The 15,446-nt window shown below is 41.6% G+C and overlaps 1 protein-coding gene across 1 annotated transcript in view; it reads right to left on the reverse strand.

Moving 5' to 3' along the window:
• The window catches only part of zbtb46 (zinc finger and BTB domain containing 46), a 73,178-nt gene that overhangs the window by 11,750 nt on the left and 45,982 nt on the right, over positions 1–15,446 (reverse strand). Inside the window, 1 exon segment of the mRNA XM_088990638.1 lies at positions 4,935–5,243. Within this exon segment, the coding sequence (XP_088846764.1) occupies positions 4,935–5,243 (309 nt within the window).

Below are 15,446 nucleotides of genomic sequence, written 5' to 3' on the forward strand. Positions count from 1 at the left end.
TGTAAAGTGACCTCGAGAGTTTTGAAAGGCGCTTATAGATGAAATGTATTATTATTATTATTATTATTATTATTATTATTATTATTATTATTAAAACAATCCTAATGAATAGAAGCCTTTCCTGCTGCAGTTGAGTAAAGGGCAAGTTTATGAGGGCTCACATAAGGAAATAAGTTAGTGAGGGGAAAGCCAAGCCCTTCTGCAAATGTTCAGAGGTCTTTGTTGGATTGGACCGGGTCACTTTTCTTTACCTCCTTCCTGTCCGTGATCAATACTTTCCCAGGATTTTAAACAGCCCCACTTTGATGCACCACCGCACTCCAGCATAGTCAGGGGAAGCGAGCCAAATGAGAAGGACGCGAAGGATGCGGCCAGAAGGGGAGGAGAGGCGGGTTAAGGAGGGGTGAAGGAGAACTGGATGGATTGAAGAAGCGAAGTGGACAGGAAGGATGTCAAGTGGGGAACCATGTCGGGTGAAAACAAACTCACGGGGGGGGAAAGGAGGAGCAACACATGAAAGTCAGATGACTTCTCCGGCAAGTAATCGAATGTGCAGTTTATTTTATGTCTCAATAAAGACACAAGGAGCAAGAGTGGCAGGGAGGGGAGCTTGTCGACCATTTCGCTGTACCCCTGTTGTGCGGACATATTACAGAGTAACCAAACAAACTCCTTCCCCAAGGTCTCTTGAAAATCTGCAAAAGTCGGGAAGCACATAAAATACTGTCCAGACGCTCCCCACCTTACAAATGTTCCGAGCGGTTGTTCGTAAGGTGCATTTGGTTGTAAGTTGCTTCAGTGCTATATTTTGTATGGAATGTATATTTAAAGGACAACCGACATCTCCGGACAAGTTGCGTCTATAATTTGTAAAATCACTTAAAATGACTTCTACTGAGTGCATTTTACAAAGATTCCACCACATATAGCTATATTTTACGTTTTAAGACTCGCACTGAATATTCAGGAAGTCTTGTTTTCGAGTTGATGACGATGCCTGGAGTGACATCACATTTGGAACCCCCTGACCGAGAAAGCGATTTTGGGTACTTTGTTTGGTCTGAAAACTTTGTATTGATCGCGATATTAGAATTAAAAACTACATAAATAAAGTGATGGTGAATCATTGTGTGTCGCAAGACTACCAATTGCGGTAAAATGCATAAATAAGGTGTTAAGTTGACACAAATTCCCAACAGACAACTCAGCCCATTTCCAACGGAGCTTGTGCGGCATCTTGTATATTTTCTGGGCGCTACTTTGGAGTCCAGACGGCTCAAATTGATAAGGAAGGACTTCTTTAATCGATTGCAAACATGTATGCTTTCCTCTTCAGAACTATTTGAATCATATTCATAACTGGATGAGTTACTATAAAGCAACTTCTCAGAATCTGAACTCTCTCAAGCCATTGTTTTGATTCTGGAGCAAGGCAGTGTGTGACCAATAGTGACATCACGAACAAAGGGGCGGGACTTTCTGAACCCGTCCAGTTCCAAGCTCATTTTGTGGCAGTTTTGGGACACTTTAAGTCTTATTTTTTTGTGTTTTGCATTTGACTAAAAATATCAGCCTGCGTATTTTGTGTATTTTAGATGCTATAAAACGTTTTTCTGATGTCAGTTATCAGAATCAGAAAACCTTTATTCGTCCCAAAATTGGGAAATTTGCAAAATTAGGAAAAAAATGGTGTAGGTTGTCCTTTAAGTCAAACAGTCAACGGGGAAGTATAAAACACAGACGCTCTAACAAACAGTTGTAAAATAAATTCACACCTACTGTAATACGACGACAAACGTATATTCTTGGTTCTTCAGTAAGCCATTACTGAAGCTTATGACACATAATTTAGGAATTACGTGCCAGCAGCCATTACTTTTTGTTACGTATCACGTCCTCCTGGAGCATCAACTGGGAAGAGGGATTTCTTCCCCGCCCACATACTCTACTCAGCCAATCATAAGCAAGCTTGGCGGATCGGGGCCTGAACTCATAGGCAATACTTCAGCATAGCGCTGATTGGTCAGCCTTGGTGTCCGTCGCGCAAATATCCAACCCTTGAAACCACCAATGTATGCAGCCAATCATGAGCGAAGCTGCCCGGGAAAATGCGCGTAATACAAAATCAAACTTGCAGAATCTCTGTCAAAACATTTTTCGACATCCCGCAAAAATGTTCATATGTACCGTTGTTCGTAACTCAAAAGTTTCGTGAGTCTGGGAGCGTCTGTATCCCACGCAGCGGCCTACGAGTACCAGAGCTGGACATGTCTGATTGACACAGACATTATCTTTTTGATACCAACTTCTTTCAGTGGGCTTTCTTTCTTTCATGCGCAAATGTTGAACATTCTTTGAATTCTCGAAATTCATTTACAGTCAAGGCTGCGTAGATGCAGGAGAGAGAGAGCACAAGCTCGCGGCCTATGACAGCATCTCTGAAAGGCAGACGGAAACATCTCAATCCCGCACATTTTGCACTTGCGAACCCATGCGTGCGTGTGCATGTGTTACGATCTATTCAGTCGCCGGCTTTTATTTTGTAGGTGAGTGGGGCATGACCCGGTGCAGAGTTGTTCCTCTTTTTTTTTTCTTTGCTTCTCTGCATTGCTTAAAGGCAGGCAGGATTAAAGATCCAATTACGAGCCAGTAAAAGCAATGAAACACAAATACACAAAGTGCATCATCTTCCCGACACAAAGACACAAACAAACATCCACATACACAATCGCACATTCTCGGAAAAAAAAAACACACTAATGTGTTTAATTACGACGTTTCATTGTCAGGTGTTGAAATTATCGGTGGGATTTTGGATGAACTTCTGGGTTCTACTAACATGCTGCATCACTTAGCAGAACATTAAGTGCAGGCAAATGTGTTAAGAAAAAAGATAACGGCTAAAGGCAGTTCAAACAACAAACAAATCAATTTTTTCCGCTTTTGGAGACATTTCATGTGTAGTTAATTGAGTGATAAAACGGACAAACAGCTACAGTGATGCACTCAATGGAACTTTCACAAATAACCAAAGAAATTTTCCCATCGCAGAACAAGCTAGCCCAACATGAGATTTGCACACCACTGACAAGTCATCATTGACAACCACATGCAGGCGAGTGGCTTCACACATACACACGCACAAACACACACGAATTCCTGTTTCAATGGTTTTGTGAGGTCCGGATAACTCCAGATAAGTAGTGCGGACCACCGTTGCTGATAAGTTTAGAGAAGAACTAGGGTTACATTTGAACACTAAATGTCACCCCATTTCCCATTTCAACTTCTTTAAAGGACAACCGACGTCACTTTTTTGTTTGCTAAGTGACATCAGTTACAACGTTTTATAGCATCTAAAATACCCAAAATGTATGATATTTTTATTCAAATGCAAAACACCAATAAAAATGACTTAAAGTGTCCAAAATCTGCAAAAAAATGAGCTGCGAATTGGGCATTTTCAGAAAGTCCCGCCCCCAGTTCGTGACGTCACGCCAAGACGTCTTGCATTGCTGGAGAATCAAAACAATGGCTTCAGATTCGGAAAATATGCTTTCTTGTTACACATCCAGTTATGAATATGATTCAAATAGTTCTGAAGAGGAAAGCATACAGGTTTGCAATCGATTAAAGAATTTATTCCGTGTCATTTTGAGGCATCTGGACTGCAATGTAGCATCCCAGAAAAGAGACAGAAAACGGCAACCTCTTGTAGACATGACAGTGTATTGCGTTTCCACAGGCTGATAAATTCCTTATATGGAGCTTAGACGCCCTCTTCTGGCCTTCTGGCGGCTTTTGGGTGCAACACGAGGTCCCCAGACTAAACAAGTACAGCAAAATACATTGACGTGATGGAAGGATCGCTACAATGCGTCTTTTTTACGGTCAAGGGGCGTTCCTTCAGTGACGTAACGTGAGGACTCGTCACCAACTCAAAAACAAGACTTCCGGAATATTCAGCACGAGTCTTAAAACGTAAAATATAGCTACATGCAGTGGAATATTTGTAAAATACGCTCAGTAGAAGTCATTTGAAGCCATTTTAAAAATTTTGGACACAACTTGTCCGGAGACGTCGGTTGTCCTTTAAGGGGTGGTACAATCCAAAACAGCGCTTGTGTACCCCGAAATTTGACTCTTAGTTTGGAAACAATTTTCTGGTTTACTTTGGTATCTAAAAATATCTTGGGGAAAGTGTGGTGAGAAAAGAAAAACACATTAAAAAAAAATGTAGTTTTGAAATGTGCTTACCGATTTGATACAATTTTGAAATAACAAACAGTAATAATTTAAAATAATTTACAGCCATGCACAAATGTGTCCACTCCAGTGCCAGGGTTTTTGTCATTTTCACTCAAATTACAGCACCCACAGAATATTGAGTTTTAGGATTACATCAAGATTCAATGCAGCGTAAAAAAAAACCTTAGACTCTCTTCTTTCATCAGAAAAAAGAGTTAATTCCCAAGTTATATGGGTCTGGAGTTATTTGAGCTTGAAATAGGGGTTGATGTAAAAAAATACAATATAATACATATGGATTTGTATCGCGCTTTCACAGCTGAAACTGTCACAAAGCGCTAACAAGGACAAAAAAGCTAATTCTGCCTCCTCGTGGCAGGGAAAACATTGCCGGAGGTCTGACCAGCGCTTGATAGCAATAAAAACCAAAACCCGAACAAATTTGGGAATGGTGCTCCTCGCCACACTTATTAATTCTCGAATAAATTTGGGAATGGCAGCAAATGAGTTAATGATATTTTTCCCCAAAAAAATGACCTAACAAGGTAGGAAACAGAAATAATTTCATCAACCAATCAAATCAGCCAATCTATTTTATCTGGATTCCTAGGTAATCATAATGCGCCATTACTATTTTGTGACTGTTGGTCTGGAATGTGTGTTTGTGTCAGCAAATAAGGACTTACACGTCAAGGAATGTCCTCCTTTGGGAAGGTACTCGTAGAGCAAGGGGTTCTCATCTGCCATCATCTCAGCCCGCAGTGACAGCAGGCTGTTCTTACTCATCAGCGCTGCTTTCAGGTTGGCCACCGAAGAGATGATCTCACTGCTGCCTCTGCGTCCACCGCTGCCTCCTCCTCCTCCACCTGCCGCCTCCTCTGAGTCGTTGGTACCCAGGAAGCCGGACTCCGCTGCGAGAGCCTCTTCCTGCTTGAGAAAGAAGTCCAAGCGTTCGCCACGGCAGTCGGAGCTGTTGGGCTCGGTCACGCCGGCGTCTGAGTAGAGAAAATGTGACATGAAACGTGAACGGGCTGAAAAATCTTGAAGAATAATCATAATAATTAAGATAATCTCTCAGAGATGTTCGGTTGGACACTGTGAATAAAGGCTCGAAAACAGGTAGATTGTTTTTTGCTGCCGGCAGGGGAGTCAGCAATTCATGACGGACGACAACCTCTGCAGCCCTCTGACAAGCTATTTATTCAGAGTATATGCAAATTGAATGGATACATTAGTAAAACATAGTCTTCTTGATTTGAATACCATGCTCCTGGATGTCCCAAGCACCAACAACTATAAAACAACGGAACATAGACATTTTAATTGTTTGTCCTTTCCATGAACTGATATATTTGTAACCTGGCTAATGATCACTTCCTGTGAAAGAGTTTATCAAGTCGTAAATTAGTCCTCCTACAGGAAGATGAGAGTTTAACAAGCTGTGTCCGTTCACCTCAGATTGACCCCAGATTTTCTGTGCTTCCATTGTGGGCCTTGTGTTTGGCGGCCAACTAACCTTAAAACTTCTAAATATGATCACTTCTATTCTGTCTATTCTCTATCATAATCTTTCATATGTATTTTGAAATAATCAAATAATTAATCTGTTCGACTGACAACAAAGTTTATTATACAACTGCTTTGGCCTCATTGTTTTAGCATTGATAGAAGCTAAAATGCAGGCAAATGAACCTTGAATTCATGCGAAAGTTTATATATTGACCTAAATTACAGTTTTATTTATATTTATTATGTGCTTTGACTTGCAATTTGGCCTTCACAAAGCTTCACAAAGTTCAAAGTTCAACCAAAAAGTGTGGTATAAATGGAAAATCCATAAAAGAGAAATCAGACTACAGCAATAATGCAAACAAACCTGGTACTTTAACGCTTCAACTTGTTGCGTTTTCAGTAAACAATGACAAATGAGCATTTGGTTTACACTTCTTAACTCTTTCAATGCCGTTCATAAATTTGTTCGGAAATTGAAAATATGACGTAGCGCTAACATGGAAAAAAGTGCCCCCTTGTGGAAGGGGAAAATATTGCTAGATGTCTGGCCAGCGCTTTATCCGCACCCCTGCAAGAAAAAACAAAACCAAAACAAATTCGGGAATGGAGCTCCACTTCAGACCTATAAATTCGAGAATGGCAGTGAATGAGTTAAGGAGGGCTGTGTAAAGATGCCATTGTGTTAAGTTGGATCGCAAACTCCAAAATAAGACAATAAACAACAACAATCACATTTTCAGAATTCTGGTGGAATGAACTGAGTTGCTATCACTGCGACCCTCAAGTAATGAAATCTCCATTAAAAGAAAATCACCCCGTAAAACTCATAAGTATCACATATCTTGAGGCGCTTCTGTATTGTTAAATGAATCCCATAAGTGACTGTTTTTAATGAAAAGGTTATTTTGACAGTCATTTTGTGAGCGATGCCTCTTGTGTACTGTGACAGAAAAGCGGAGATCAAGTTACACGAGTGATTATCGAGCTTTGGATAGTCGGAGTGAAGAAGAAAGTTGGAATAAAATGGTGAGGGAGCGCTTCAAAAAGAGGGGGTGTTGATCTGTGGAGGAAGGAGACAAAATACATAGAAAATGTGCATGCACACACACACACAAAGTTAATTAAGAAGAAGGTATAGGGGTGAGTGTAACGGGGCGTGAGGTCCAGGAATTCATCAGAGCTCTACCCCCTCCTTTAGTGGGCAGCCCAGCAGCCACGGAAGTCAATCAATAACATAGATCTGCTGTTGGCCAACTACAACAATGACAATGACACACACACACACACACACAAATCGTGGCAGAGGATCCGATTGAGAAAGGGAGAATATAGTGTACGACCTCTGACCCTTGCCTTACACTATACAGCACTATACAGGTATCAAAGTCAAGGCCCGGGGGCCAAGTCTGGCCCGCCAAATCATTTTAGTCGGCCCGCCAAAGCAAATCAAAGTTGTGAAATTCCAGTTTTTGATACAAAAAACCACAACCATGTATAACAAGGCGTTTTTGGCACAAAATAAATAATCATGTATAGCACTGGTGTCTAAGTCAAGGCACGGGGGCCAAATCTGGCCTGCCACATCATTATATTCGGCCCACAAAAGCAAATCGATATTGTGAAATTTACATGATGCTTACTAAAGTCCCAACCAAAATTTCAAATTGTCGTACGTAAACCAAAATAAGTCATTATTCTTGACTTCAGATTTGAAAACTAGTTATTCATTTTTTCATTGGCTGTGCATCTTCTCAGCCCCGATCAGCACCCCTTGTGTCTTATCACTTGGGTTATTGATACATAACTGTATTTCGCAAATGTTCCTCTATCGCGGGTGGTCTCGGTCCCCATTAACTGTGAAAAACGAGTAATTACTGTCCTCATCTTTTCAGTGTGTATGACCCTTGACCACTTTTCCAAAGGCAAACGCTGACGATACTTCATTCCCACGACCAATCAGTAGCACGCACTCAACACACGGCAGGCGTCCCTTGCCCAAATCTGTGACATGGCTTTCAGCGATAGCTGCCAGGGACTCTCCCGTTAACCTGCTTTTTTTGGGGGGGATTTACCCACATTACTACGACTAAGCGACAGATATTAGAAATTAGTATTCATCTGACTACAAACAGGCTCCTGAGCAAAATAAGGGGAGTACACCACATAATCCTCTTCCATTTATGTAAGCGTAATTGGGTCGCCATAGATGGTGTGCTTCTTCAATCTCATCCTGTTCTGACAGATCAAAATCATTTACGGTGGCGGGAACAGTCCACACCTAATCCAGGATACGCAGTTTATGGATTTCGTCAGAATCAGAGGGATGCCGAGCTCACTCTGGATTTGCACAGACACATGTAGTGTTTTTTTCCGAGGCAACGAGTTAATCTGGAGTTTTAGACAAGCAGAAGTTACATCATTCCTTTGTGCACATATTATATTGTTAACAACCTCCTAATATCAATGGTTTGATGAGGCTGGGGGGGTGTCATTATTTTGCCTATGTTTTTGGGCCTTCACCATGGTTTCTGTATGGAAAGAGGAATTTCAATACCCCTTTGATAAAGGAGTGATAATAATTTGGATTTCTGCTTTTTGTAGAGATCCTCCATTTAATTTGTTGCCATGGTAGCCTACCATTCTTGGCAAGCACAATTTTGAAACTTTTTTTCTCAAAAAAACCTTGAACAAATATGTGGTTCCTTTTGCTTATGCGCATGAGCTGCTGAGCTTCAACGCTGGTAGCAACATTGGCCTTGATATAAAAGACACGTCTTATGTTTAACTAAATCTTGCGAGGGACACATCATTTTTCAGCTATTGACGGACTTCGTGGATGATACATCTGATGTGGTTGCAGCTTGTGTGTGTGTGTGTGTGTTTCTGTGTGTGTGTGTCTGTATTTGATGATGGAAGTTGTATTGTTGTAGTAAGTTCTAAAACAAATGAAACAGAAAAGGGAAACGTAAGAAAAGGGAGATGAAAGTTATGTGACAGTATGACCCTTGATCCTAGGTTTTAATGTTCTAATAATTCTCATGGAATGTGCGTGTCTCCCTGGTTTTAAATTTACCATTTCGAAATACATTTTTATCATATTTAAAATTTGGTCCCCACAGGTCAAATGGCAAAACGAAAAACGTGTGTGTGTTTGTGTGTGTGTATGCGTGTGTTTGTATGAGTTGTGAGGACCACTAACATTTTATACCATACGTAGTAAGGACATTGTTGACAAGTGAGGACCTTTTGGCCGATCCTCACAAGTTTTTCATTCTAAAGGCTTCTAGAGGGTCTATATATGCATCTGTTAAAGGTTCAGGTCCTCACAAAATCACCCAAAATTATTATTTTTTGTGTGTTTACACACACTTTTTACTCACTGTGTGTGTGTGTGCGTGCGTGTGCGTGTGTGTGTGTGTGTGTGTGTGTGGTTAATAAGAGGAAAAAGTTCATACCACAAAAAGTAAAACGATATTTGAACCAAATTCACTAGAGGAGTAAGACTTTGAATGTACCCATTCAGAAACCTCACTCCTGCTATTATTTCAGTTTCAAATCCACTTTTTATGTCTTTGTTTTTAAAGAAGTTGAAATGGGGTGACATTTAATGCTCAAATGTAACACTAGTACTCTAAAGTTATCATCAACGATGGTCCTCCCTTCGTTATCTGGACCTCACAAAACATTGAAACAGGAATGTGTGTGTGTGTGTGTGTGTGTGTGTGTGTGTGTGTGTGTGTGTGTGTGTGTGTGTGTGTGTGTGTGTGTGTGTGCGCGTGTGTGTGTGTGTTGTATTCCCACCCCACATTCCTTGAGAAACACTATCGCGAGGGAGTATAATTCAGGATAGTTAAAAGCACCTTCTTGTAAAATAAACAGATTTTTAAAAAAATGGAAAAACATCATTCATTATTCACTCCCATTTACCAACATGCATGTAGACACAATCTGGTATTTGCCCTCGGCCTCTCAAACACATTCAACTCTCACCTTACTTTAAAACCTTAACCCTCGTCTAAAACCATCCTTCAAAATCAAATCGTAACTCTACTTCCAAAACTGTGATTACACATTGTGACAGTTGAGTGAAAGTAACCATACGCAATGGAGAACATTTCCAGGATGGTTAAGCAGCAAGTTACAAAGGCTTGTAGTGCATTACAGAGCTGTCAGAAAAGAAAAGGGGGGCCTTGCCAGTATGTATTGAAGTGCAAACAAGAAAAAGATTTCATGTTTCTGAATTTGTGTGCGTGTCTGAAAGTAAGAGGCCTTGAAAGAACAAGTTGACAGGATAAAACCGAATAAACAAAAACAGGAACTGGTGTTCCATGAATGCTTTACGGCGAAAGACGCTGTAAAATGCCTTACGGGCCAGCCAATGTCATTTTGTATGAAATGCTTGTTTTTCCTCTTCTCCCCCCCAAAAAAAAAAAATAAATAAGCTTGCTTCATTTTAAGGAACATTTGGGAGCTTTTTTGTGCCTTGCTATTGGCTTGTGATCAGTCCACGGCACACCCTGCCTATTGCCCAAAGACATTTCGATATAAGCCATCGCATTCCTGAGAACCTGGTGGGGATAAGCCATTATGAGGATCGTTACATACTGATGAGCAGTGGCAGATTGTCCAGGCCTTCAAAGCCTTCTCTGTTGGCCTAAAAATATCTGAATCACGGACTGATGTTAATTATATTTTGTCCATGAATTCTTATTAAATAATACCAAATTGTCGTTTAACCAATCACATTTCAATCATTATTTGTTACCAGGGTCAGAAATCTACCTGGACGCCTTCCCAATCACTTCTGCAGACCCTTGACCATAAATTAAGTGTCAATGAAACTGTTGCTTTAACTAATATCTCTTGCTTTAATCAATCAGGTTTCAAGTTGGTGATGCGCAGGGTCTGCTCGCAGGCCTGGGTAACGGCAGTTTTCACTAACTAGTCTCCAGTCAATCATAGTATCACTTGCCCTAGTGACAAGAGCATACTGGCCAGAGCTAGCATACTGTATCGGTAGCGATCTGCATAAGCAAAAATATTGTGTTGATTTAATCACAGTTTTGTCACTAGTACGGGTTAAATTGGTTATTTTGATTTGAAAAACAAAACAGCTTAATTTAATTATCAATTAATTAATTTATTAATTAATTTATTTATTGTAGTGGACCGGATTCAGGTATCCATAGCTGAAAATGACTTTCAAGTCCTCCAGAATCTGTATCCTTATATCCGGTGGCCCAACCTTTTGAACTATTTTTCACCACTGATCCAATGTCAACAGGCTATGCTATGCTTCCAAAAATGGTAAGGCGATATTTTGATGATCTCATATCGGTCTGAATGACACCTGAAAAAAAAAAAAAGTACTGTGAGAGAAAAAACACTTTTGGGACGCCCTGTAAGGCACTCTGTAGGCATCACATGATCACTGGATCTTTGCGCAATAACATATCTCCTCATCTGCATCTTTGGCCTCTATCTCCAAACTTTTCCCATACTTCACACGCATGATTAGTGTGTTTGTCCTCGAATGGACAAAGAAGGGAGGCTGAGGCGGAAGGCGCTTCCTCGGCTTGCTGATACTTAAATCGGTAAAAAAAAAAAAAGTAATTTCAGATGCGAGAAGAGGGAGTGAGGCACTAAAACAGCTCAAGAATTCAGACGCAATTTAAAAAGCGATGTGGGAGAGGGGAATGAAAAAAATGTCGGGTTAAAAATGGAGGGCGGATTGGAAAAAAAAAGCTGTTATTCTCTTTTGTCCTCTCTGGCTCTCGCTCTCTCTCTCTCTCTCTCTCTCTGTTGTTTTTAGGGACGAGCCGGCCCGCAACCTCCACCAGAGATGGGGAAGGCTGGTGGTGGTAGTTTGCGTGTGTGTGTGTGTGTGTGTGTGTGTGTGTGTGTGTGTGTGTGTGTGTGTGTGTGTGTGTGTGTGTGTGTGTGTGTGTGTGCATAGTGTGTATGTGTATGTGTATGTAGTGTGTGAATGTGTAGTGTAGATATAGGGAGGGCAGGCATAAATCAAGCAGAGCCTCAAGGCTTTGGAGTAGGGAGGTACCAAGAGCTGAGAGCAGTAGAGGACAGGAAAAAGCAAGTGAGAAGTGAGAGACACAGAGAGAGAGAGAGAGAGAGAGAGAGAGAGAGAGAGAGAGAGAGAGAGAGAGAGAGAGAGAGAGAGAGAGAGAGAGAGAGAGAGACGGTAGCATTACTGGGGGAGTTTGCAAGGGGATGAGTGAGGGGGTGGTGTGGGTGGAGGGGTTGAGATGAGGAGAATCAGCGACTGCACGAGTAGAGGGGTGAGAGGTGGACAGCGGGGTGATGGAGTGTGGGTGGGTGGGTGAGTGCAGGGGAGCCAGGAAGGCTGAGGGGGGAGCCGCCGTAGGTGGGAGGGTTTGCAGGGGCATGATGTATTTATAAAGTGAATCATTTGAGCGTAGTTATTTCACCTTCATCCGCAGCTTTTGACACCCCTGAAGAAAAAGTTTTGGATGAAGACCGCCAAGCGCTGCATAAACATGTTTTTCTTCAGCAAGTTTAAAACGAAGGCTGCCAAATAAGGACTGTGTTTTGGCACAAATGAGTTGTAGAGGGAACATAGAACTGTTCTGTATCAAATGTCATCATTAAACTACAGTGATACATCAGTTTACGAACCCCTTGGCTTACGAACTTTTAGGTTTACAAACGTTACATTTATGAAAATTTTACCTTGGCATACAAACTATTATTTGGGATACATACGAAGCTGCCACAATGAGTGATGTGTCGTTCACGAACGAGCCTGTTCTCCTGACAAGAAAATGGTGGCCGACTGTTTTGTCTTCTATTCGCCGCCTCTAGTCTTCAGTTAAAGCCACGTGATTGGTCAAGAACCCAGAAGTGAGGGGGTGGGGTTTACAGACAGAGAGAGAGTGAGGCCATTCTCCCAAAAACAAAATGGCGTCTTCCGTTAAAGCCACGTAATTGGTCAAGAACGCAGCAGTGAGGGAGGTGAAACATTCAAGAGAACATATACAGTAAAGTCTCGTTATATCGATATCGGATATATCGATAGTCCCGGTTATATCGATACTATTTCCATGCACGCACGGAGAAAATTACATGCAAACAGGGTCGGATATATCGATAGTCCCGGTTATATCGATATTTTTTCGAACTCCCTTGAATATCGATATAACGAGACTTTACTGTATATACAGTAAAGTCTCGTTATATCGATATCGGATATATCGATAGTCCCGGTTATATCGATATTATTTCTATGCACACACGGAGAAAATTACATGCAGACAGGGTCTGATATATCGATAGTCCCGGTTATATCGATATTTTTCGGACTCCCTTGGATATCGATATAACGAGACTTTACTGTATATATATATATATATATATATATATATATATATATATATATATATATATATATATATATATATATATATATATATATAGGAAAAGTAATGCGTGGTGCCCAAACGCAATTTACCAAAACAAACAAATAAACCCACTGCAATGCAAACACAAGCTCCTTGGCAGAGATAATTATAATCAGCAGGGAGAGGGAGTAATAAATAAAGATATATCAGCAAACAAGGACACATGGGAGTTGGGGGTAAGGAGGGTCAAAGTAAAAGTCGTAGAGATGAAAGTGGGTAGGGGAGTAAGCAAATCAAGTGAGCATGTGTGAGAAAGAGTTCACTCCTGAAAGGTGGGGTGAGGTAGAGCCAGTTGGCGGCACGGAGAGAGGGGGCCAGAGATCGGGGAAGAGCAACGCATGGGGAAAGAATGCTGGGTGGGGAAGGAAGGTACACATGCATGGCTTTGTGCTGAAAGCAGAGGGAGAAAGAACTTTGATATTGTGGCTCCAGTAAAGGAGGAAGTAACCAACAGCCAAGAGCCCAAAAGTCCCGCGGAGGAATTAGCGGGGTGAGGCCGAAAAAAACGAGCTCTTAAGTGGAAGGGTCATGAAAAGTGAAGTAGGGGACGAAACAGCACACTTCCGGCATAGGACCTTGCACGCAGTCTGTGAGGCAATTAGTAAGCATTCCAGAATTTCTTGACCAGTGTTTTAAGACCTTCATTAAGTCAAGACAGGGTGGGAAAATGTGCTTGTCACAAAAATATGTACAGGGCTGATGAACACTTAAAGGACAACCGACGCCCCCGGACAAGTTGTGTCCATAATTTGTAAAATGGCTTCAAATGACTTCTACTGAGCGTATTGTACAAAGATTCCACTGCATATAGCTATATTTTACGATTTAAGACTGGCGCTGAATATTCAGGAAGTCTTGTTTTTGAGTTGGTGACGAGTCCATACGTGACGTCACCGATGGAACGCCCCTGACCGAGAAAGGACACACAATGCATTTTGCGGTACTTTGTTTGGTCTGAAAACTTCGTGTTGATGGCGAAATTAGAAGGAAAACACATAAATAACGCGATGGTGAATCGTTGTGTGTTGCACCAAGACAACTATTCCCAGCAGACAAATCAGCCTGCATGTTCTGTGTGCGACACATCAGTCCTGATGCCTCAAAATGACCCGGAAAGACTTTTTCAATCGATTGCAAACATTTATGCTTTCCTCTTCAGAAGTATTTGAATCATATTCATAACTGGATTTGTAACAAGAAAGCATCTTCTCCGAATCTGAAGCCACTGTTTTGATTCTCGAGCAAGGCAAGATGTATTGGCGTGACATCACGAACATGGGGGCGGCACTGCACTTTTCACCCATCAGGACCTTCTGAAACTGACCACTTCCACAGCATGTTCTACAGGTGTGTGTTCTACATAGTTGGCAATAAAGATGATTCTGACTCTGATATTTGTAGTACTCGGATACACCTCCTTGATGTTGTCACTTTGCTTTGTCAATGTTGAAAAAAAATGACAGTCACTGTCACATAAAAGGCATTGTACTAACAATCACCACATTGTCGTTCAGATTATTTTTTTTCAAAATACCACAAGACAAAATGATGATCCAAAACAAGAAATAAAGAACAGATGACCAGGGAACAGGGTTCTTTGACAAACTGCCCATGTCCATCAGTGTTCCATGTCCAAACAGTACGAAAGAACACTCAAAGGAGCCGAGGCTGATCAGGACGGCAAGAGTACATCCCCTCTGCGTGCTCATCTTTCCCATCTCATAACATTAAGACTGCTTCTCTATGCTCGTATCCTTGGCAACCTGCCTCCAACAAAAGAGAGAGCTCTGGCCTCAGCATGGGAGGAGTATGCTGCCACGGAGAGGAAAAGCAAGGCCAAGGGAGATAGAGGGAGATGGAAAACTGGCACAAAGTCTGGGCAGTCAGGGAGAGCGACACAGCAAGTCACAGTGTTTGCGCTGAACTCTTGTGTAGATCAACATGAGCATGAAGAAGTGAGGGCGAAACAGGAAGGAAGGGAGATAAAGTGAAATGAAGGTGGGGGGTCTGTGTGGCCAGACCTGGTGCAAGCTGCAGCCTGAGCTTTTGTGAACCTGTGTCAATCTTGACCTAATGGAGAGTGTGGAAGGACTTTGGCAAGTGATCATAAAACGATTCATGTCCGACGTATATGCATATGCAACTTGTGAAATCCCCCTAAATACACCTTGACAACAGTATTTGCAGAATATGAATCCCGGAGTAGGTCGTAGGTTATCTGACACCCCCCTTGGAGTACTGTACAGAAGA

Source organism: Hippocampus bargibanti, linkage group LG01, assembly GCF_051943395.1.
Source record: "Hippocampus bargibanti isolate YZ-2025 linkage group LG01, ASM5194339v1, whole genome shotgun sequence".
In the NCBI taxonomy this organism is placed as follows: domain Eukaryota; kingdom Metazoa; phylum Chordata; class Actinopteri; order Syngnathiformes; family Syngnathidae; genus Hippocampus; species Hippocampus bargibanti.